The sequence below is a fragment of the Ostrinia nubilalis genome, chromosome 28, assembly GCF_963855985.1.
Source record: "Ostrinia nubilalis chromosome 28, ilOstNubi1.1, whole genome shotgun sequence".
Classification (NCBI taxonomy): Eukaryota; Metazoa; Arthropoda; class Insecta; order Lepidoptera; family Crambidae; genus Ostrinia; species Ostrinia nubilalis.
In genome coordinates this window covers 2,397,012-2,421,820 of record NC_087115.1, presented here as the reverse complement: position 1 = coordinate 2,421,820, position 24,809 = coordinate 2,397,012, and the positions used below count along the sequence as shown (strand labels likewise).

General features: G+C 38.3%; 1 protein-coding gene across 1 annotated transcript in view; it reads left to right on the top strand.

Annotated features, from left to right (window-relative positions):
- Window positions 1-18,790, top strand: part of LOC135085357 (uncharacterized) — a 61,965-nt gene extending 43,175 nt beyond the window's left edge. The window contains exons 5-9 of the mRNA XM_063980147.1: window positions 1,538-1,664; window positions 2,440-2,619; window positions 6,927-7,053; window positions 10,823-11,895; window positions 16,433-18,790. Coding sequence (XP_063836217.1) covers window positions 1,538-1,664; window positions 2,440-2,619; window positions 6,927-7,053; window positions 10,823-11,895; window positions 16,433-17,651 — 2,726 coding nt within the window. The 3' untranslated portion in view covers window positions 17,652-18,790. The remainder of the gene's footprint in view (window positions 1-1,537; window positions 1,665-2,439; window positions 2,620-6,926; window positions 7,054-10,822; window positions 11,896-16,432) is intronic.
- The last annotated feature ends 6,019 nt before the right edge of the window (window positions 18,791-24,809 follow it).

Genomic DNA, 24,809 nt, shown 5'->3' with positions numbered 1-24,809 from the left:
ATTCCCAAAGCGAAGCTCCAGTGTGTTCATCACATCGTCTGCAGAAGTAGCACCAATGAGTAAAGCTGTCACTGCTTCCTTTGCCGGTCCTTGAAGGCTTTTTCTTAGACGCCACAGGTTTTCTTTATCACTGAAGTTGCAGACTTGAGAAGATTCTTCATAGGCCTGCTTGAACTGAAGCCATTCAAGTGGGTCGCCAGAGTAAAATGGTAAGTCTCGAGGTGTACACAAACGATTTAGCAGTCTATCGTTAGGTTTGCTAGCTCCAGCAGCAGATGCAGCGGCCAGGTCTTTCAGTGCGCTTGCTAAGGCGTGCACGGTTCCAGCAGTGGTAGCAGCGGACGGCGGGTGAGTATTAGGTAAGTTTTCAGTAGGAGGCAGTGGGCCGGCGGCCCTCATACGGTGCAGGTCCGATTCCTGCGGTGCCGGACACAATTCGTCGTGAACAACGCACTGAGTTTTTACCTCCTGCTGGTTACTTTCTAGCCACTTTTCCACTACATGGTCACCACAATCGCTTCGACCTTTAACAGACGGTAAGGAGGAGCTGCTCATATCTTCAAGATCCGCGAGATCGACTTCCAGCTGTTTATCAATCAGCTCCATTCTAATTTTAGCCTTAGCCTGAGCTGCTTCAAGTTCTAGCTTCTTTCTTCGTGCGGTTATCGATGAAGTTGAAGAAAATTTTTTGAGGTTAGAATTGCGAACGCTTTGAGCCGTAGAAGGTCCGGGCTGATTTTCATCCATCATCTTGTTCCCGGGTTCAATTGGGTCTACAGGTTCTTTACATTCATCTGAGCGTTCGATTTTCATTTCTTCGTCCTTTGCTTGTTGAGTATCTTTTTGCAGCGCTTCTTTTCTTCTCGTAGCACTCCTAGTGCCCACCATAGTTCGTGAGGTCGTGGTATACACTGATTCGGCTCGAAGACCACTTTTGTAACGGATACAACGCGATTTCAATAAAAAGACACGAATACATTTACGAAAATGGTGATTACGGAGGAGACGCAAAGTACGTGCGTGCGCGATCGTGCCAAAAGATGACTAAAAAAATTGATCGATCGATTTCCGTATTCGACAAAACTAGCGGGCACGCGCCCGCCCCTCCCGCGCCTCTCGCCCCTCGCGAATCTGCTGTCTTCGCGTCACCTGCGCAACACCTTACGTTTAATTAAGTCAAATAAAGAATACATAGTTAGGTATTTAACAAAGGAACTAGGTATTTAAGTAAAAACAAATAATGCATTCACGCGTCGCCTACACTGTGATTGTCCTCAGGTCCTCTCCTCAATTCTATCAATATAATATGTGTGATACATAAACATGTTTTGTTTTTTTTTATCCACAACGAGGAAGCTCTTGGCCTGTATCTCACCTGATGGTAAGTGACGATCAGGCCGAAGGTGGAAGCGAGCTTCACCCGGAGTCCTCAACCACGGAGGAACTGGCTATCTTACCTCTAACTGCCGGAACACAATTGTCGTTTCTTTCTTTCTGATATTATTTTGTATTTACTTCTCTTCCTCTATGTCCTCAGGGCCCCTCTCCTCAATTCTATCAGTGAAGTGGTCGTACCGGACGGTGACACTCATCGGCGGCAGCTTCGCGGCCTTCGGGATGATATTCAGCAGCTGTGCCTTTTCTATCACGTATCTGTACTTTAGGTGAGTGGATTGCGTTTGATTATTCCGTTATGAGAAGACCAGTCGTCGTCGTTTCACCCGAAAGACGTCCACTGCTGGACAAAGGCCTCCTCAAGGATTTCCACAAAGACCGCCCGCATCCAGGCACCTCCCGCGACCTTCACCAGATCGTCGGTCTACCTAGAAGGAGGCCTGCCCACACTACGTCTTCCAGCTCGTGGTCGCCACTCGAGAACTTTTCTGCCCCAGCGGCCATCAGTTCTACGAGCTATTTGCCCCGCCCACTTTGGTTCACCACGTCAGTCACTTTGGTTCTCTTCCAGAGAAGACCAGAGGATCACGTGATTAAAACCTCTTTCCAAAGAGAAGAAGAGGAAGACCCATGAATCACGAAATTGGCGAATGTCCAAAAGGACATGAAAGTATTACTATTGGGACTCCATGAACAAGTATGATTGGGAAAGCCGACCCAGCGTAACGGGATAAGGCGAGGCAACAAAAGAAGTATTGTCCGTTTGATGAGTTTGCTTGTGGTATACTTTTTAGGCCTGATAAAGGTAGCAGGAAGGCGCTGGATGCAGGCCGCTACCAACCGTGCGATGTGGAAGTTATGGGGAAGGCCTATGTTCAGCAGTGGACGTCCTATGTCTAAAATAATTATGACACTATCGAAGCAACATATTGATCCTTCGAGACGGATTTTTGTTTGTGTATTTGGCGCCAAACAAAGTTTTGGTCCTTCGAGCCGGATTTTCGTTTATGTATTTGGTGCCAAATAGATTATTTTTCTTTCCAGTTTCGGAGCGATGGTGGGAACGGGCGCTGGCCTGGCCTTCCCGCCCACTGTGTACATAGTGACGTCATACTTCGTCCGTCTCCGCGGGCTCGCCAACGGCATCTGTATGTCGGGCTCCGCCTTCGGGAGTATTATACTGCCGCCGGTGCTGAGATACCTGCTGGAGACCTACGGATACAAGTGAGTGCTTATTCCGGCGGGATAAGGTTCAATTTAGCACGCAAAATAATCTCAAACCAGTCTAAACCACTGCCGTGAAGTGTCAAACCACTCTAAACCAGTAAGTTTACGGACATGATATTGCCAATAATCGCAAACCAGTCTAAACCACTGCCGCGAAGTTTCTAAACCAGTCTAAACCACTGCCGTGAAGTATCAAACCACTCTAAACCAGTAAGTTCACGGACATGATTACGCCTTCGCCACAAAACTCAAACCAGTCTAAACTGCTGCCGCTAAGTATCTAAACCAGTCTAAACCACTGCCGCGAAGTGTCAAACCACTAAACCAGTAAGTTCACGGACACGATATCGCCAGTAATCTCAAACCAGTACATACCACTCGCGAAATCTAAACCACTAGCGACGTATCTAAACCAGTCTAAACCACTCGTGATCTATCTAAACCAGTCTAAACCAGTGTCGTGAAATGTCTTAAAGAGTAAACCACTGCTACTAAGCATCGAAACCACTCGTGAAGTGTCTAAACCAGTCTAAACCACTGTCGCGAAGTGTCTAAAAGAGTAAACCACTGCCTCTACTAGCTACTAACCAGTGCGCTCACGGACACGATATCGCCAGTAATCTCAAACCAGTCTAAACCACTCTAAACCAATGTCTAGAAGTGTAACCCAGTCTAAACCACTTTCGTGAAGTGTCTAAACGAGTAAACCACTGCTGCAGTGTCTAAACCAGTTTAAACCACTGTGTAAACCAGTCTAAACCCCTGTCGTGAAGTGTCTAAAAGAGTAAACCACTGCCACATAGTGTCTAAACCAGTCTAAACCGCTGCCGCGAAATATTCGCTCACTCGACGCTCCACTGGATGTCACGCTTCATTTATCAAAGACATCTGAAGTCTTATGGCTACTTCTAAGTGCTTATTGCAAGCGCATAAGGTTGAATACAGCGTGTATGTGACGTCACACTTCGTCCGTCTCCGCGGGCTCGCCAACGGCATCTGTATGTCGGGCTCCGCCTTCGGGAGCATCATACTGCCGCCGGTGCTGAGGTACCTGCTGGAGACCTACGGATACAAGTGAGTGCTAATCGCAAACCAGTCTAAACCACTGCCGTGAAGTGTCAAACCACTCTAAACCAGTGCGCTCACGGATACGCCAATAATCTCAAACCAGTCTAAACCAATGTGGTGAAGTGTCTAAACCACTGCCGCAGCGTCTAAGAGTAAACCACTGCCGCGAAGTATCTTAAAGAGTAAACCACTGTCGCGAAGTGTCCAAACCAGTCTAAACCACTGCCGCGAAGTTTCTAAACCAATCTAAACCAGTGAGAGCGCGAATGCCGCTCTCTCGAGACGCGTCTGTGTGCATCTAAACCACTACGGCGAATCAGGTCCAATTTTCTACTCGACGCTCCACTAAAGCCTGGTCCGTGAGCACGTAGAATTTTGTCCAATGACCCCAAGCTACCCATCCTTATCGCTCGCGCGTAATTATGTTGCATACGTACGTCACGGACCGGGCTTTAGATACTAGTGAGACCTACGGATACAAGTGAGTGCTAATCGCAAACCGGTGCTAAAAGAGTAAACCACAGCCGCGAAATGTTCGCTCACTCGACGCTCCACTGGATGTCACGCTTCATTTATCAAAGACATCTGAAGTCTTATGGCTACTTCTAAGTCCTTATTGCAACTACATAAGGTTGAATGCAGCGTGTACATGTGACGTCACACTTCGTACGCCTTCGCGGGCTCGCCAACGGCATCTGTATGTCGGGCTCCGCCTTCGGGAGCATCATACTGCCGCCGGTGCTGAGGTACCTGCTGGAGACCTACGGATACAAGTGAGTTCTAATCGCCAATAATTGCAAACCAGTCTAAACCACTGCCGTGAAATGTCAAACCACTCTAAACCAGTAAGTTCACGGACACGAAATCGCTTCGCCAATGATCTCAAACCACTATGGCGAAGTGACAAACCACTCTAAACCAGTAATTTCATGGACACGTTATCGCCAGTAATCAAACCAGTCTAAACCACTCGTGAAACGTCGCTCACGGATACGCCAATAATCTCAAACCAGTCCAAACCACTGCCGTGTAGTGTCAAACCACTCTAAACCAGTGCGCTCACGGACACGCTTTCGCTTCGCCAATGATCTCAAACCACTATCGTGAAGTGTCTAAACCACTCTAAACCAGTAAGTTCACGGACATGATATCGCCAATAATCGCAAATCAGTCTAAACCACTCGTGAAATGTCTAAACCAGTGCGCTCACGGATACGCCAATAATCTCAAACCAGTCTAAACCAATGTGGTGAAGTGTCTAAACCACTGCCGCAGTGTCTAAGAAAACCACTGCCGCGAAGTATCTCAAAGAGTAAACCACTGTCGCGAAGTGTCCAAACCAGTCTAAACAACTGCCGCGAAGTTTCTAAACCAGTGAGAGCGCGAATGCCGCTCGCTCGAGACGCGTCTGTGTGCATCTAAACCTCTACGGCGAATCAGGTCCAATTTTCTACTCGACGAGAGTGAGTGCTTATTGCAACTACATAAGGTTGAATACAGCGCTATACTTGCTGGAAACCTACGGATACAAGTGAGTGCTTATTCCGGCGGGATAAGGTTCAATTTTGCGCGCAAAATAATCTCTAACCAGTCTAAACCACTGCTGTGAAGTGTCAAACCACTCTAAACCACTATAGTGAAGTGTCTAAAAGAGTAAACCACTGGCCAAGTGACTAACTAAACCAATCTAAATCACTACGACGAAGAAGTGCGCTCACGGACACGATATTGCCATTAGTCGCAAACCAGTCTAAACCACTGTCTCGAAGTGCTCTGCCTTCGGGAGTATTATACTGCCGCCGGTGCTGAGATACCTGCTGGAGACCTACGGATACAAGTGAGCGTGCTTATTTATTTATCTATCTTTAAGCGGCAAAATGCTCACCTTGTCATTTGTCCACAAGGAGCGGTTCTCGTGCTGGGCGGCATTATGCTCAACACAATTATCTGTCTACAAAATAATATACGACTAACGGCAAAATGCTCACTCTAGCGTTGTCAGCCAAGGAGCTGTTCTCGTGTTGAGTGGCATTATGTTCAACGCTAGGCGGCATTATGCTCAACATATCTATTTATATTTTAGCAGCAAAATGCTCACCCTCTCATTTGTCCGCAGAAGAGCGGTTCTCGTGCTGGGCGGCATTATGCTCAACTTTTATGCTGCTATTTTGATCTATTTGTCTGTAAATGGTTAATAGCGGCGAAATTCCTAATCCCATCTTTTTATCTGTAAAGGCCCATACGTACGTCTATAGTCTGGTCTGCGAGCACGCACACTCACTGCGGGCGCCCGTCGCACAGTCGCGACAGCAATATAATTACGCGCGAGCGATAAGGATGGGTAGCTTGGGGTCATTGGACAAAATTCTACGTGCTCACAGACCGGGCTTTAGCGACGAAACTCACTCTTATCTATTTATCTATAAGACCCATATGAATAGCAGCAAAATGCTCACTCTAGCGTTGTCCGCAGAGGAGCGGTTCTCATTCTGGGTGGCATTATGCTCAACGTGTGTGCTGCTATTTATCTATATCTGTGGCAGCGTTTAATTAAGACAACACTTAGTTCTAACTAAGCACTTTTAGTTATAGTAATTCCATGTATGCGTGTTTGTCTTGTTGGTTGTCCTAATAAATAAAATAAATCTGTAAGCGGCAAAATGTTCAACTTAGTCTTTTTGGTCGGAGACGGGTATACGATTAGCGGCAAAATGCTCACTCTATCCTTTGTCCGCAGAGGAGCGGTTCTCATTCTGGGTGGCATTATGCTCAACGTGTGTGCTACTATTTATTTATCTATCTTTAAGCGGCAAAATGCTCAACTCCATCTTTTTGTCCGGAGACGGGAATACATTCATTCATTCTACTTTTGTCTGCAGAGACGCGGTTCTCGTGCTGGGCGGCATTATGCTCAACGTTTATGCGGCTATTTTGATCTATTTGTCTGTAAATGGTTAATAGCGGCAAAATGCCTAATCCCATCTTTTTATCTGTAAAGGCCCATACGTACGTCTATAGTCTGGTCTGCGAGCACGCACACTCACTGCGGGCGCCCGTCGCACAGTCGCGACAGCAATATAATTACGCGCGAGCGATAAGGATGGGTAGCTTGGGGTCATTGAACAAAATTCTACGTGCTCATAGATCGGGCTTTAGCGACGAAACTCACTCTTATCTATTTATCTATAAGAACCATATGAATAGCGGCAAAATGCTCACTCTACCTTTGTCCGCAGAGGAGCGGTTCTCGTGCTAGGCGGCATAATGCTCAACGTGTGGGCGGCGGCACTCCTCTTCCAGCCTGTTGAGGAACATATGGTTCGGAAGTACAAAGATCCTGAAGAAGACGAGGAGGGACCTCAGGTGAGTGAGAGAGAGATAGAGAAAAAGGATTTTGAATCTTAAGAGTAAGCGCACACCGTTGATTTTTAGTTGGCCGATAGTTGTGCCCGATTTTAATTTGTATGAAGAATCGGCCAAATCGAATCGGCGTAGTGTGCGCACTCCCATACATGCCCATACTGATCAACTGCCCGACTAAACTGTCGGCCGACGAAAAATCAACAGTGTGCGCCTACTCTAAGTCGAGGGGATAGGGTACAAAACACTATGCCAATATACACAAGGCTCAAGTCATTAATAAAAAGACCTAAACAGTTTCACAAGAACGTGCTGACATCTTAGTTTAATTGAAGCACATAAAAGATAAAGTATACTTACGCAGTTGCAATAGATTTTATTTTACAAAAATAATTATACAGGTTGTTGATTTCAATCCTCGCCATTTTTATTTAGGTGATCTATTAACTCATATAAACGCATTACCAAAAAAATATTACAAACGAAAGTGAAATTTTTAGCGAATATTTGAGCGATTTTGAGCCGTATTAACTATGTTTGTATATTTTTTACGAACATAAATTCAGAGTAACTGTTTTCAAATAACTAAAACTATTTATGTGGGAGCCTTGTTTTGTTGCTATATTATGTGCTTAATGTAAGCAACACATTTTTATAGAATGTTTCTTATTAACTTAGGTCTTAGAGTGTTCAACTCAGAGCCGTAAAACATGATATTGAAAAAACAAACTTAGTGCCGTAAAATAACATATCTTATGTCTGCTAAAAAAACACAAAATAATCTGCAAGAAAAAATTTTATTTTTAAAATTTTTATTTGACTTTTAATAATTTACAAGGGTTTCTTTACACGCATGGTGGCAGTTTGTGTGAACATAATTTATTCTTACATAATTATTGAATAACACACCGCACTTATTACACAAACCGTTTGAGGACTCGTTATTTTGAATAACGTTATAACGCGTAACGTTAATTATTTCACAAACCGTTTAAGGACTCGTTATTTTGAATAACGCGTAACGTTATTAATAACGGTATTTTATTGAGTGTTTTTGAAAATGAAACGACACCATTGCGCATTGGGATATGACAACATAGCATAAAGTAAGCGAAATCATTTTTTTATGTGTATATCTATTGTTTGTATGTTTGGTCCATGTCATGCCTGTATCATACTGCATATTATACTAATTTTTCCAGTTATAGATGTGACACTTGTAAAAAATAGTACATTTATTTACTAGCCCAGTTTCACCCATTACTGATAATGTTTTGATAAGTTATTTGACATTATAACGCTGTCTGTCAGACAAATAAATACCTGCCTAGCTCGCACTTATTACATATCTTGTAAATGATATTTTCAATAGTAAATAAGATGCTGTCAAAGGTGACTGAGTTTCTTCCGCCACTTCTTCTCAGCTCCAGCCGATATGTTGTCCCGAAGTGGTGGTAGGTCAAGCTATATTTGGGACGTGTATAAGTGCCTTGAAAAGGGCCTACATACTAACAAAGATTTTGAATTTGATTATTTACATCTGACTCTTTTTAAATACTTATCGAGTGTCACATCTATTACAACTTGTTATGTGATGTCTTCTTTTTCTATCTTGTGTATGTTGTTTGTATGTTAGTTAGAGTAACATTTTCATTAGATTTATTTACGTAAAAAAATTAACGAATATTTTAAAGCCCCCTGGCGACGAGGGAAAATATACCATAATGCTTTATTCATTGTATACGAAGCAAAATTGCTTGCTATCATCAATTCAGTAGCTTTTTTATGACTTTAATGTATTTTTTTTAACCACGAGCTCTTGGCCTGCATCTCACTTGATGGAAAGTGATGATCAGGCCAATGGTGGAAACTAGCTTCACGCGGAATCCTCAACCACAGAGGAAAATATATTTTGTAAATGTTGTACTGACTTAATATTTAATATGACAGATGAGTTAACATTTACCTGTCCTTTATGTGCTAAGCAACGGATTTATTGTAGGATATGGTGCTAGTGAATTACTAAGTTAACCACTCCATTCAATCATTCATTCGATTTTGAGGCTGTTAAAATGGCATATGAAAATGTCACCGCCTGAAAACGCTTTGGGATGCTTAATAAAATATCTATAACGAAAACAAACAATATGAGATTAGTAAAACAAATTAATAACAGTGAATAAAACGAAAAATTATATCCCACTAGCTTTTGCCTGCGGTTTCACCCGCGTGAAATTAAGTTTGTCACAAATCGTCATAAATTATAGCCTATATGTTATTCTGGGTTATAAACAATAATACTGTAAAGTTTCATCAAAATCCATTCAGGAGTTTTTGCGTGATAGAGTAACAAACATCCAGACATCCACACAAACTTTCGCATTTATAATATTAGTAAGATTCAGTTACATAATATTTCTAGTACGTAAAAATACAGATTCGTTATCTAGCCGGTGGATACATATTTCAAAAAAGTAAATGATGCTGTTATTTTTACCAAAACGCGAATTTAACGCGTTGATTCTGCCAGGGTCGAAATAATGTACAGTTCACGGCACTGTACATTATTTGACGTCAAATATCCCCCTACCCTCAAGCATGATTTAAGCACGTATTTCATTTACAATCATTGATACTAACAACTGACAAACACACCACTGTAATCACTTTCCTTACTTGCAGCGCCACCTAGCGGGTGTATAGTTTCATTTTCAAAACGCACTGTAAAATAACGGTATTTGTAACGGTATTTTTGTTGTTGTATTAAAAACGAAAGTGGTTATAATGTTATATGTAGTTTTATTTTAATCTGTCTTTTATTTTTATTCTGTATTCTTATTAAAAAGTTCTTTTAAACTTTTTTTGCTAGAGACAGATTGGAATAATATTATTTATTTGTTTTTTCTTTTGCTTTAAGTAACTTTTTGTATTTTAGAATAAAAAAGTAGGATAACTTTGCTAGATTAATTTCTTATTTAGGGTCTCTTTCTGTAACAGTGTGTTTTTGTTAATCGTAATCGTTTCGCTATGTTTCTAAGTGTAAAAACGGTTGATGTATACGGTGTAATCGAATCGAAATCTATAACGAATGTCATATTGTCTGGCACTGTCGTGTCTTTTCTTTTTATGTCAAATTATAGAACGAAAAAGACCCTAAAGGAATAGTGCAAACTCTGCTTAGTTTGTGTTTAGGTAATAGAGTGATTGGAACGAATGCTTTAGATGTTTTTCTATGCTCTTAGTTTTTATTTGAAATATAATTTAGGGAGAGCTTTTTATTCAATGATGATTTGAAATCATATTTTTATCGGTATCTCCGAAAGGTTAAATGCCTTTCAGTTATTTTTCTTATTATATTATGGTGGTGGGTTATAATTTTGGATACACAGAATGAGTTTTAAGAAATAGCGAGCTCATTGTAGTGTCTGGGCCAACTTTTATAACTAACTAAATGATTTATGCCCGTTTTCACCATCAATCCCTAATTTTTAAGTGACCCCTTTGAAAATATAATTCCTGCTAGATGTTACCATAGGGGTCACTTAAAAATCAGGGATTGATGGTGAAAACGGGCATTATATTATCGGATTGGGCTTTCTACACTTGACACATTCACCTTGCCTATTTTAACTGAGTGAACTATTACAATGACTCCTGTATAGTATTATGCCTTTTTGTCCTATAGATATAATACTGTTGTCTGTTATAACTGCGTCCCTCTCTTTTCCCCAAAAATACTCATAAAAATGTTGACAAAGTCTATTTCTTTCAGGACGACATACTCTTCGAAGAGGAAGAACCCGTAGAGACCTACAACATGACCTCTCAACTGCCAAGGAATCCTACAGCGGAAAAAATCAACGGGCACTCTGACATACAGAAAAATCTCTCACAAACCCACATGCATAACAGTCAGCACTGCATGCCGTCTCTCTCTTCCCAAAGCCAGCTGAAACACAACCTGTCAAAGCGGAAGCTGTCAAACGCGAGACAAATGTCAAAAGCGGGACTCAGCTCTGCGTCTATTGGTCTAGATATAAAAAAATTGGGGTCGCAAGAAACTTTTGGAAGGAGACTCAGTACGGCCGGACCGAAACGCACCATGTCTACTTCCAGTTTCGCGTACGTTTCGACTCCGTTTCACGGTTCAACGTTATCTGCCTTTGAACAGCCGAACGAATTTGCGTCCCAATTCTCTTTAAAATCTATAACTGAAAGCGTTACCGATGCGGCTTACTGCTGCTTCTGCTGCAAGAAAAAAAAGAAGAAGGAACCTAATAAGTTCTTTGATTTGAGTCTTCTGACTGATCCGACGTATTTGGTCATATTGATATCGTCAAGTACAGTGGCAATTTCGTGTACGAATTTCATAATTTTGTTACCATCTCACGCGCAGAATATTGGCTTTGATAAATCAGAAGGTGCTTTACTCCTCAGTACAGTATCAGCTCTTGACTTAGTAGGACGTATAGGAGGTTCTGCTCTTTCAGATTTGAATTTAATACCTAAAACTTTTTACTTCGTAGGGGGCTTATTATTTTCTGGTATTACGTTAGTGATAATGCCCTTTATGATTTCGTATATAGGGCTAAGCGTTTGCTGTGCGTTCTTTGGATTGGCGTCGGGTATCAACAACGGTGTTACCACTTTGGTCATGGCGGAAATTCTGGGCGTGGAAAGACTTATGTCGACTTATGGAATAAGTCTTTTCGTCAACGGACTTTTACAGTTGATAGGTCCACCAATTTGTGGTCTGTGGTTCGAGCGAGACAAAAATTTCACGAACATGTTCATAACGTTCGGTTTTATTTTCATCGCTGGCGCATCTCTATGGCTGTTTATGCCGATAATAAACAAAAGGAAGAGAGACAACGCGAAGAGAGAGGCTGGCAACCAAAAAGCGTAGGTATTACTAGATTAAGCGACCAGTCGCCACAGAGTTGCGACTTGCGACTAAAACTTAGGATTAAATGAAAAAAAATAACACTGTTATTCCGGGCAATACTTTTACGATTGTCCCAACATCGATTTGTTGAACTCGTACTGCTATTTAGATGACTGCGGTAGCTGTAAAATGCATTGTGATTTGATTCTAGATACGTCCGTCGCCACAGAGTTGCGTCCTGCGATCGTATCGACTGCCAAAGTTAGGCCAAAATATGAATTTTATAGTGAACTACGTGCTTTCTTACAGAGAATACTAAATATATTAAGTATATAGATTTATATACGCTAGCGTTAAGCACAAAATGTTTCTATGTAGGATATTTTTCATGTATTATTATAGTTAATACTATTTTTTACTATTATGCTATTTTTAATGTTATTGTTGTAATTTTCATGTTTTTTGACATTCTGTATTATGAAACGAAAATCAAAACTAGATTCAAGGTAGCTCAGTGATTACAGCAATCTGGAAAATTATAGGCACGTTACTATTCGAAAGTATTTTTTCTAGTAATTGATATATACAGGGTGTTAGGTAAATGGGTATATGAGCCGACACTAGCCCATGTTAACATGGACATATAAATGGTATGGTGAAGTCAGAAAATTTATATCTTTATTTTAATTATTTTAATTTTCATACAAATCGGATTTTATAAAATTTATTTTGTATGAAAATTAAAAAAATTAAAATGATAATATCAAATTTCTGACTTCACCATACCATTATATGCCCATGTTAACATGGGCTAGTGTCGGCTCATATACCCATTTACCTAACACCCTGTAGATGTAGCGCTTAACTCAGTCAGTGTATGGGAACGGCACGAGAGAGGTGATATTGATATAATATTATTATCTCGTCATAGAGCATACAAATCTGAAGCATATCTGTGGGCTGAGTGTGAGTTTACTCTAAAATGTATGAAAATTTTAGTTTTTGAACGTTTCCCGCTAGGCGCTGTACAATCCGTCATACATTAAATGTCATGTGAGCGCGTTTGGTAAAAACTCACACTCAGCCCTCTGAAGTCTCGCTGACGTTTAACGTTTCAAATATTCTTAAAACTCAACCAATCGCAGATTTTGAATTGATTTTGAGCTTGGTTTCATCTTACAAGTCTTAAATGTAGACCAATGTTGAACTTGGTCATTCCCGAATTAATTATTAGTAAAGCAAGATCACATACAATTTGATGTATGAACATTTTTATGAGGCACTTGCGTGTAGAATGCGTTGATTTGTATGAACTTCGTTTCGTGAAAGTAATGAGGTAGGTACTTAAAATTTGATTGATTGATGATTCTTTGCAACAAATAAACTAACAGTTATAGCGCATAACTGAGTCAGTGCCTGAGGTGTGAGAGCGGCACGGGAGGGGTGACACATGACGTGACAGAGCAATGAGGGCTATCGTTTTTATACTCAACAGTTGGCACCCCTGGCGATTGACAGAACCTTACTCTACAGTGGCGCCATCTTGATGAGTGCAAATGCGATAGTCCTCCTACCACTTTCGCCCTCACCAGTTGGCGCCACTGTCTTCGCTACTAGCAAGTGACAGGACCTTACTCTACAGTGGCGCCAACTGGTGAGCGCTAAAACGATAGCCCTCATTCAGAGCATACAAGCAGAGTAAATACAAATGAGTAGGTCATCTTCATAGAAACGCAACGAGCGCGGTTTGTATATGAGCGCGCCAATACGTATGCGGCGCGCACGCACACACTGACAAAATTTAGCGTGGATTAGCGGGGAGTTGCGCCGAACGTCAGTACGTATTGGCGCGCTCACATACAAACCGCGCTCGGTGCGTTTCTATGAAGATGGCCTACTCATTTGTATTTACTCTGATACAAGTTTGAAGCACATCTGAAGTCTCGCTGACGTTTGATGTCACAAAAACCCTCTCGTGCCGCTCCCATATCTCAGGTTCTGATTCAATTATGCGCTAGACTGTAGTCTGTTATCTTTTTTTGATATTGTAACTGGCATTTGTGATTTAGCATTTTAGTCCATTCATTTAAAAACATCCTTTTGTGATCCATCCATTATAAAATAAATAATAGTGATACTAAATTTTGAAAGACTTAATTTGCAGTCGATTAGGGGCTGATTTTTCAATCGTCAGATATCTTTTAACTGAAGAATAACATTGTCATTTTGACATATTTCCCATACTAAAACTGTCAATGTGCCAAACTTATTCTTCAGTTAAAAGTTATCCGAAGATTGAAAAATCAACCCTAAGTGGTTTTTTTTACCATTCTCCAGCCCTTTAGGTAGAAAGAAAAAAATATTTTCTTCTTAAAGCAATAAGGATAAATACACTGGCAACTATATTTGCCATTGTCATGCACAAAATTGTTGTTGTTAAATTTAGTGTTTTATAATCAAACATGATTCAATTTTTATCTATATTTATCATGATTTCAGTGTCATAGCGTAAAGTTGTACAGCATACGAAAAGTCTTTTTAAAACTTTATTCTAAAGACGTACAGTTCAAATTTCATTATGCGGATTTGTCAGTTTGTGTGAGGTTGCTTGCGACACGTTTTAGGATATTTTATATTAATTTCAAATGAATTTATAGTACATTAATGAATTTATTTTGACGGTAGGATATACTACATTTATTCATATTATTTTTATAGTTAATTTTAATCTGTGTACTAATAACGATAACGTTATTTTATGGTACCGATAACGTTATTTTTTGGTACGAGTAATTTTATATTCCTTTTATATTTAGTTCTAGGTACTTTTTGTATCTGTATATTTTTTATTTTTAAATAAATATAAAAATGTATATTTTAGGTACGTTTTGTAATATTTAGAAATTGTGGTTACCCCTGAGGCTCTCAACTGTTATTTTATATAACTGATACAAATATAAACTTATATAAATCTTATAAAAGGCACCGACAGTATAAACGAATGTGACGATCGATTTTATTCTAATTCTTGCCAAATGTATTTATTAATAAACTGCAAGATTCTTTTGGTAGAAAAGTAATGTGAAAAAATATGATTTTTTACTAAATGCAGGAAATCATTGGTGGAGGCCTATGTTCAACAGTGGACGTCCTGTGACTGAAATGATGATGATATAAAAATCCTGTTGTTATAATTCAAAATAAGACAAAGCTCCTCAAATAATAGGCTAGATGACAAAATTTCAATTATTTGTCCGTCAGACAGATAATTAGAAAATATTACACTCGTATTTTTATTTTCTTTCATAATTAAATAATAACAGTGCTACATCGAGTTGAAGTGGCGAGTTACGTCACGCGTAGATTTTTTACTCAAAAGTGACGTCACGCGACATTTCAACTCAATATAATATTGTAATTATTCGATTATGAAAAACACTAAAAAATACGTTTCCAATATTTTTTTCATCATCATCCCAATTCGACATTATTTTTCTACTAACAGAAAACTGTACTTTGTGTGTAAATATTTATGTATTTTATACAAATCAATTTTGTGATATTTATACATTTATGTATGCATTTTAAGAGGCCATTCCATTGTCATTCCTCGATTCCCAAATTGAATGTGTACTCTGTAAGACATTTTTAAATAAATATTTTCTATTATAGTTATTGTTTTATTGTATTTCATCATTATGGTCAACCTGAAAACCTTTCTTCGCGCTGTCAACCGCGAGGCGAGGTGTTTGCGTTACGGTGCGGATATTGATAAGTGTGTACAGTATAGAGTTACATACAAAGAATACTGACCTCCTCGAGTTGATACGGTTTCGATCCGTTTCCGAGTTGATAAGTGTGTTTCGTCCTTTATAGATTGAATAACAGTAGGCTTAACTTTTTTTTATAAAAATACAAATCTCTATTCATTAAATAATAATAAATAAGTTGAAAAACCGATTTTTTGAAATGTATAAATTCAGAATTTTGATAGAACAATATTTTCTGAACATTAGAAAACTTGCCTTACCGACTGAAAACATTGGCACAATACTTACCTAATGTTGAGACTCCATCAGAACCTGCAGTTTTATTGTCATCCAGCTCTTGTCAGATATCTTCTTGAGGTCGTCGGTCCATGGAGCAGGTTGGCTAAGCTGCCTTTGCCGAGACGTGAACCACTTCATCATGCTATGGCGCTATTAAATAGAACTATACTCACTGTGACATCAAAGCATGCAGGATCGGGCCAATCTGGAAATCATTATAGGAGGGCTCCAGCCCCTTCCCGCGACCTTCACCAGATCGTCGGTCCACCTAGTGGGAAGCCTGCCTAAGCTACGTCTTCCGGCCCGTGGTCGCCACTCGAGAACTTTTCTGCCCCAACGGCCATCGTCTCTACGGGCTATGTGCCGCCCACTGACACTTGATTTCAGCAATTCTGCGAGCTATGTCGGTCACTTTTATTTTTAACTGAAATCCACTTTATTCTTTCCAGCTCGAGCCCTTTGCAGAAGAAGAAGCGGGCGACACAGAGGAAATCAACCCAAAACTCATCCTCACCCCAGAAGAAATGACGCCATCTTGCGAAAAACACCCTAACGGTTCTCCCCCTATCTTCAAGAACCATTCGAACGCGAATATTGAAGAAAAACTGTCGCCTAACCGACCAGATAGTTTCGTCAGATCTGCCAGTGCTGCTCTGGTCGGGAAAGAAGAAAGAACTAGGAAACCCACACCAGTTTCTTCAAAACATGGTTTACAAAACATATCAAGTAAAAACCATTTGCCTAGCAATCCGTCCTTGCTAGAATCAGTGCCAGAAGGCAAAGCTAGCAGAGTGAACTCCACCGAAGCGTTTGGGAAGAAGCTGACTGTTCCGAAAACGCCTAAACGAAGCCCTTCGACGTCTAGTTTTCAGTATATGTCGACGCCTTTTCATGGGTCTACGTTGTCTGCATTTGAAAAACCCAGTGAATTCGCTTCGCAATTCAGCTTGAAGTCTGTAACAGAGAGTCTAGCACCGATCACTTATTGCTGTGGATGCAAAAAGAAACCTAAAGACGATAACGCCAAAAAAGAACCCAGCAAGTATTTCGACGTACAGTTACTGAAAGATCCGATTTATTTAGTGATTTTAATATCGAATTGTACGTGCGCGATTTCGTATACGAACTTCATTATTCTAGTGCCGTCCTACGCTAAAGAATGCGGTTTCGATAAATCACTAGGAGCGTACTTATTATCGATAATATCCTTGCTCGATTTGATCGGGCGGATAGGCGGGTCAGCTCTATCGGACGTAGTGTTGACACCGAAACGGTATTTCTTCATTTTCGGTCTCCTGCTTTCCGGTATCAGCTTAGCGATGATACCGTTAGTGTCGAGTTATTCGGCGATAAGTGCGTTCTGTTCTATTTTCGGTATCGCGTCTGGTATTAACGTAGGTGTGACAGCGCTAGTGATGACAGAGATGCTCGGTACCGAAAGACTGATGTCTTCTTACGGTATCAGTTTGTTTATGAATGGTATCCTGCAGTTGATAGGGCCTCCTATATGCGGGTTTTGGTTTGAGTATACCCAGTCTTATAAATCCTTATTTGTGACACTTGGTTTTATTCTAATAAGCGGCGCAGCGTTGTGGGGTTTCGTGCCCTTAATACATAGAAGAAGAAGGTTGGCAGAAAGAAGAAAAGAAGTTATAGATAAGGCGTAACTGTTAATTTAGCCCGTATGTCTATGTGCGTATGGTCGAAAATCGTTTAGGTGAAAGGTAGAGAATGAATTTTTAGTGGGATTGCTTACTGAATTCGATTTGACTCTCAAGGTCTACTTTAATATAATTATTAAGGTTTTAATATTAAAAACAGTTACTAAACGTATTTTATAACTAAAGTATATTAAAATACAATAAAGTAGCCACGCTTTGCCTTTCATAGAAAACAAATGTAAATATTTATTGTAAACTTCTTTAAAAGAAGATAACTACTAACTTATTAATAATTAATAATGTCTCGACTAGTGATGTCAGTAAGCAATCCTGGTGGAACAAAATATATCGATAGAATGAATTTATGAAATATCTATGAGATGATACGTGATCGAATATATCTGTAGACTGATATACACGCTTGTACTGTCGCATTTTAACGAATTACTCAAACCCAGTCATAGTGTAATATTTAATCTTATTAATCATGTGAAATTATTAGTATTTATGAATTTATTTCTAAATTACTGTTTAACAATCTCTTATAATAGTCTCCATAAAGTGATAATAAAAGAATTATTCTGACAAATACCAAAAAATATCGACATCACAAAACGGTACCATATTTTCACATCACTGGTTTCAAAATATAAATGATGTGACGTTATCAAATTTTTTCATTGACCTTTCATATTATGTTTTTATCGTAGAAAACATATTTTTCTATATTAATGGGTTGGGTAGGTTTTAATTTGTTTTATTGAGAATCTTTAGGCTTAAGAATTTATGTGAAAAAAATGTAATAGTGCTGAGCGCTACCGAAATAAGTATCGACGTTTTTTTTTTCTTACAAACGCTCATCGCTATTTTTTAATATTAATTTATTTACGAATACTTTTTATAATCTTGTACAAAATTAAAGTATAGTTAACAGCACATTAAGTTAACTAAAACAGTGAATATCTTCAATGAATTTTAAACTTTATTTCTATCATGTAAGGTTCAATCATTCAAAGTCAATTGAAGAAAAACATTTTGTTCTGTGTGTGCTGTAAACTATACGAATGCAGCTTCCGATTACGTAGCTATTATTAATAACTCATTTATTATTATAATAAACGAATATATTATTATTATGAACTAATCTAATGCCTTTGATTTCAATACATGTGTCTGTTAAAAGAATCACTACATAACAAGTCCTCTGTATTGTCTGTCTGTTCCGATGAATTAAAAAACCGCTGGACGGATTTTCATATTGTTTTCATCAATAGATTGATAAAATTCTTACAAATATCGCGGTAGCTAGAAGGCAACTATTTACCCGACGTCAAATATGTAGGTATAGCCTGACCAGGAACATAAAAACCCTCGCCATGTTGCGGAAAACTAATGGTACTAATTTCTTTTAATGGCAACAGTAACTGAAAACTTCATTGACATGTCACCTTGCATGTCAGTCTATTGCTGTCAAAGTGTAAACAAACTTTATTTTAAATGTGCGCAATTGATTTTGTGAATTAAACTGCTAAAATCTTTTTATAGTCGTGAAAGAAAAGTGGTTCACAATGTGTTAAAGTATTTATCGAAGAGAAATACTAAGGGTTCGGACAATATTTTCATTGAATAATATTTCCGACAAGGTTGTCAAATTGACTGACATGTTTATTGTATAGTACAGTCCATTATGAAAATTAGCTGTGGTTTGTTTCAAATACCTATTTTAAAGTTTTTTGTCACTTTCTAAGTGTTGAATTTTATGGAATTGGGAAAGAAGTACCGAGTTTGAAGCGTTCATGAGCAGACATTGCAGTTGAATATTCAAGTTCTGAATTTGATTATTGATGAATAATAAAATAAATCCTACTAACTCGATTGATGGTGTCATTTAATTTATTTAAACCAGGTTACCTATAATAATATTTTTTCGTTAATTTATGAAAATATCAAATTAGCCCGTAATCCTGAATCCTGATACATAAAGTTAGCCTATTAATTTAACACAGGTACGACTGTACTCAGTGTTGCACTTTCAAATGCAATTGACGCGCCTCTATGCCAGGGTTTTTATGTTCCTGGTCAGGCTATAATGTTTTGTGTTCTCATGAGCCATTTTTTTATAGAACAAAACAGGTATTGGACTGCAATCGCACCTGATGTTAAGTGAGATGCAGTCTAGGATGGTATATAAATTTGCCCTGTAAGTGACTATTCACTCCTTGAAGAGGCCCAGATTATAGTGTTCAGGAAAGACACCAGCAGGCAGCGAATTCCAGTCCCTAGCTGTTCGCATTATAACTCTCGAGTTTTTTACAACACTAGCAGGTAGTGAATTCGTCTCTAAATTCCGGTCGCCGAGCAGATAGAATTTCGTCCAATGACCCCGAGCTACCCATCCTTATCGCTCGCGCGTAATTATATTGCTGTCGCGCTCGCACACTCACTGCGGGCGCCCGTCGCACAGTCGCCACGAAACCACACACTCGCCACAGTTGGACGAAATTCTATTTACTCGGCGACCGAACTATAGTATTTTTCTTTAATAAACACATGTATAAGTGAAATTAATTGAAGCTTTATAGTCAATTGGGGTAACAGTGCCATTTTTATGAACAAAAACAATATGCCTTATAACAAAATACTAAAAATAGTTATTCCACTAAATAATATTATTATAGATTTATACTGAGTTATATTTTATTAGTTACCGTTCTTGAGGGTTTTCTATTGCTCGAATTTTGATTTTTTTTAAATTGTGGTTGCTTAAAATAGGGTCGTGTCGCCTGTTAGCGTCCAAATGACAAATCACTCTCAAAAAAAGTAAAAACTCATCTATAGAAAGTTTTTTGTGTGTTGGTATGGTTATTTTATACTGTTTTTAAAGAGTAGCCTGTCGTTTGGACGCGAATAGGTGATATTACCCCATGAAAGCATATTTTTAAGCAGTAGAATAATTTCAGAAGGAAATTAACTAGTAAAATATGACATTTTATAGATTAAGTGAGATGTTAACTGAGATAAATGGTTAAATTAAAATGTGGTATGGCTAGGGTGTGGTGGGTAAATATTTTTAATTTACCTGTTCGACAATGTAACATTCGACATTTAATCGCTAAGTCACGTGGCATACAAGTCGCCAAGTTACGTCACCGTCGTTTTTTTGCGATTTTATCGATGTACTTAAGGTACCTATACATAATGCTTGTATGGTTTTGGTTGTTAACGTATAACTTGTTTATAGTAAGTTTGAATGATCTTAATTTTATCACAATTTAAAATAGTTTTTTTGCTTTTATTTTAGCTTAATGTCGAGAAAAAGTTTAATGATTTTTTTAATCGAGAAGGACCAAATTTGCTTGTGGCATCAACCCAGTAAAGGCGAATGCGATAGTCCTACAGGACCGTTATCTACAGTGGCGCCAACTGGAAAGCGCTGTAGTTAAGAATGTTTTTTTGTTTACAAAAAATTACGAAATAATGTAAAATATACTGGAGTTTGTTACTTCTTGGCTATTTTTTATCTAACCATGAAAATGACAGCTATATTTTTAATCAAGATTATGTACTTATTAATTTAAATTGCTAATTATGAAGTTTGTATGAGCCCTGAGAAATGCAAAGGTGGACCCAGATTCTTAAACATTTGTGTTATCACACTTTTGTTTATTTTTAAAGAAAGGGTTTAATTATAAATAGGCCAATATGAATTATGTGTATTATTTATTACATAGGCATCGCGAAAGTGACATCACAGTCATTTATTTACTCGAATGAAGAAACTGGACTATATTATTAATTCCTAATCATAGACTACTTAGAAGATTGTTGAAAAAAAGTTGTCTTTGATGCAATTATTTCGTTCCATCGATTTAACTGCGAGATTCTAAATCTGAAATTTTTAGTTATTCGATTCATTAACATATGACTACAATGTCCTCCTAAATTCTAATCTAGGAACAAATGTTATTTCACTCCATTTTTTTCTTACCTAGAATGCGAACCCAGAACCATAGAGTCGAACAGAGTACAACTACCTTACTACTTAATCACGAAGGAGAAAATTAAAAAATATTCATTAAGTACAAAACTCCGAAGTTTCCAAACATAACCAAACCGTTTTTGGCTTCAAATCTGTTTCTCTCACATACTTACCTAAGAATACTTTCAAGAGTGAGGGAGACAAACGCTGGATTCACAAATGAGGTCTCACAGTGCGCGTTGACGCACAGGGTGACACACGAACCAATCACAGAGTGGATTCGATTTGCTGCTTCACTTAGGAAATCATCGTTTGTGAATACGGACAAAATTCTCTAGTGGTTCAGTCGATGGAACGAAATAAAACCATTAGAAAGTACACTGCTTGTGATTGTACTATGAACAGCACATCAAGCCACTAGCATCTTATGTACAGTCAGCGTCAATTAACAGTTCGTGACACCCAAAGCCTTTATGCGCCAATTGTCAAATTCGCAAATTGTCAAGCGGTCGCAATCTGCCAAATTCGCAAAATGTCAAGTTTTAAAAATGTATTTATATTACGGTTTTATGGTTTCATATTTAAAAAAAACTTTATCATTTTTAAAACTTACATTTTGCGAATTTGCGCATTTAACATTTTGCGAATTTGGCAGATTGCGACCGCTTGACAATTTGCGAATTTGACAATTAGCGCATAAAGGTCCCAAAGTGGCCAAAAAGTTCGCAACACGTCTTTTTTACAATTTGAATAAGGTGATGTAAATTTTTTGGCCACTTTGGGTGTCACGAATTATTTGATGCTGAGGAAATCTTGATGTGATCTGTATAAACGTTATATACTGTGCGGTTTTTATACTATTATAATCATGTCTCAAAGACGCGTCTGCAAATTGTAACATAGCACTTTATATGTAAAATAAATATTTTTATTCATACTTAAATTGGGTTTCTATTTATTTATAACATTGTTTTTTTACTAATAAACTAGATTTTCTCACTACCTATTGTAATCCAACGAAGTTTTTCTTCGTATAGCTCTAGCGCATAATAGCGCATAATATGATGCCAATCAACTAAGTTTAGTGTGTGCTGTGTAGCAATGAAGTATGTATGTACTAAATTGCTTTGTCTTGCACAGATTTTAATTGGCACAAATTATGGAACTCACCGAGATTTTATTATCTCGGTGAGTTCCATAATTTGTGCCAATTAAAATCTGTGCAATTTTAAAATAATATGCTTACGACGATCGGGAATTTTTGCCAATCAACTAAGTTTAGTGTGTGCTGTGTAGCAATGAAGTATGTATGTACTAAATTGCTTTGTCTTGCAAAATTAAAATATAAACTGAAAAAAAAGTCTCAAAATTATCCATAAGGTTACCTTATTACCTACTTATGTAATTTGGAAAAATTTTAATTTTGAAAATTGTCACAAAATAAATCTTAAAATGGTAAAAGTATGGGGTCATAAAATAAAAAAAATGAAATCACAATGTGTCATCATTTATTTGTAGACTTACAGTACAAATCACAAGTTTCAAGGATATGTGCTTCCTGGTATGTATAGTTCAAGATGTTCGATCACAATTCACTTAAAACTAAAGAGTAAATAAAATCGCCAATAAATACTGTAAATTATACAATTTGGAGATCCATTAAATAAATACGATTCTGAAACATAATAGGGTCATTATTTTATAAAAAAAGTTTTAAAAAACCCAACTAAAATTCGTTATATGAGGCTCTAAAAAAGGAAGTAGCTAACGCCCGTATTCACAAACATTACTATGAGGTCTCACAGTGCGCGTGGACGCACAGGGTGACACACGAACCAATCACTCTATTCAACGTTGTGCGTTCGATTTGCTGCTTCAATTAAGGCCGGGTAGCAGAGAAAATGGCGAAAATGAGGTTTTAATTTTTAATTTTTGAGGTACTAAACAGTAAAATTAAAGGCTAAGATTTTTATTGGGCATAGTTGAGGATATTTTCTAGGGCTATTAACGGATGGAAACACGATTTGATGAAGTTGACTCGATAGAATAAATTCCCAAAGTTACCTCTATTCGTTTTCTATTTATGGTTTTATTTTTAAAATAAGCGATTTGAGATTCTAAATCTTTTACTAAACTAAAGTTCAGAAATAACTTGAGGGCTTTTAACGGATGAAATTTTTATATTGCGTCTTATTTAGTTACTATGTTAAAAAATGGGGAAAAAATCGTCCATGACGGCTTGGACAATCTCAATCAGTCGCGCGGTGGCGCTTACGGAGGACGGACGCGTGTCAGTTTATTGGCCGTGACAGTTCGCGATTTGTCAATATTTTTGACAATGATGACTTTGATGAGTCACAGTATAATAATATCAGTGTTACTGGAGAAAGCTTAAATTTTTGATAATTAAAAATTATCAATTTTGTCTACCTATTGAAATTTAAATCGTTCGCATCCTTTTAAACGAAGACTCTACTCATGATACATAGTACATTCCTCAAATATGAGACAAAACCAATGAGTTAAAATTACATTTTAATAGTACCTACATTACAATCGTCTTACACTCTTTAGAAGAGCACACTGACACAAATAAATAATAAAAAATACTGTCTAAGGTCTGTAGCTAAAGGTCTAAGCTGTAAGATAGAAGAATCTTCTAGCCAAAAAGATGGCAGATGCAGCAGATGTCAACGGATTTAAAACTGGAGTTCATATGACTCCTTGTAGACTTGAGTCTCTAGAGCGTCCCTTCCTCCACCATGCGTAAGAATTTTCACAAAAATACTGTCTAAGGTCTGTAGCTAAAGGTCTAAGCTGCAAGATAGAAGAATCTTCTAGCCAAAAAGATGGCAGATGCAGCAGATGTCAACGGATTTAAAACTGGAGTTCATGTGACTCCTTGTAGACTTGAGTGTCTAGAGCGTCCCTTCCTCCACCATGCGTAAGAATTTTCACAAAAATACTGTCTAAGGTCTGTAGCTAAAGGTCTACGCTGCAAGATGGAAGAATCTTCTAACCAAAAAGATGGCAGATGCAGCAGATGTCAACGGATTTAAAACTGGAGTTCATGTGACTCCTTGTAGACTTGAGTGTCTAGAGCGTCCCTTCCTCCACCATGCGTAAGAATTTTCACAAAAATACTGTCTAAGGTCTGTAGCTAAAGGTCTAAGCCGTAAGATAGA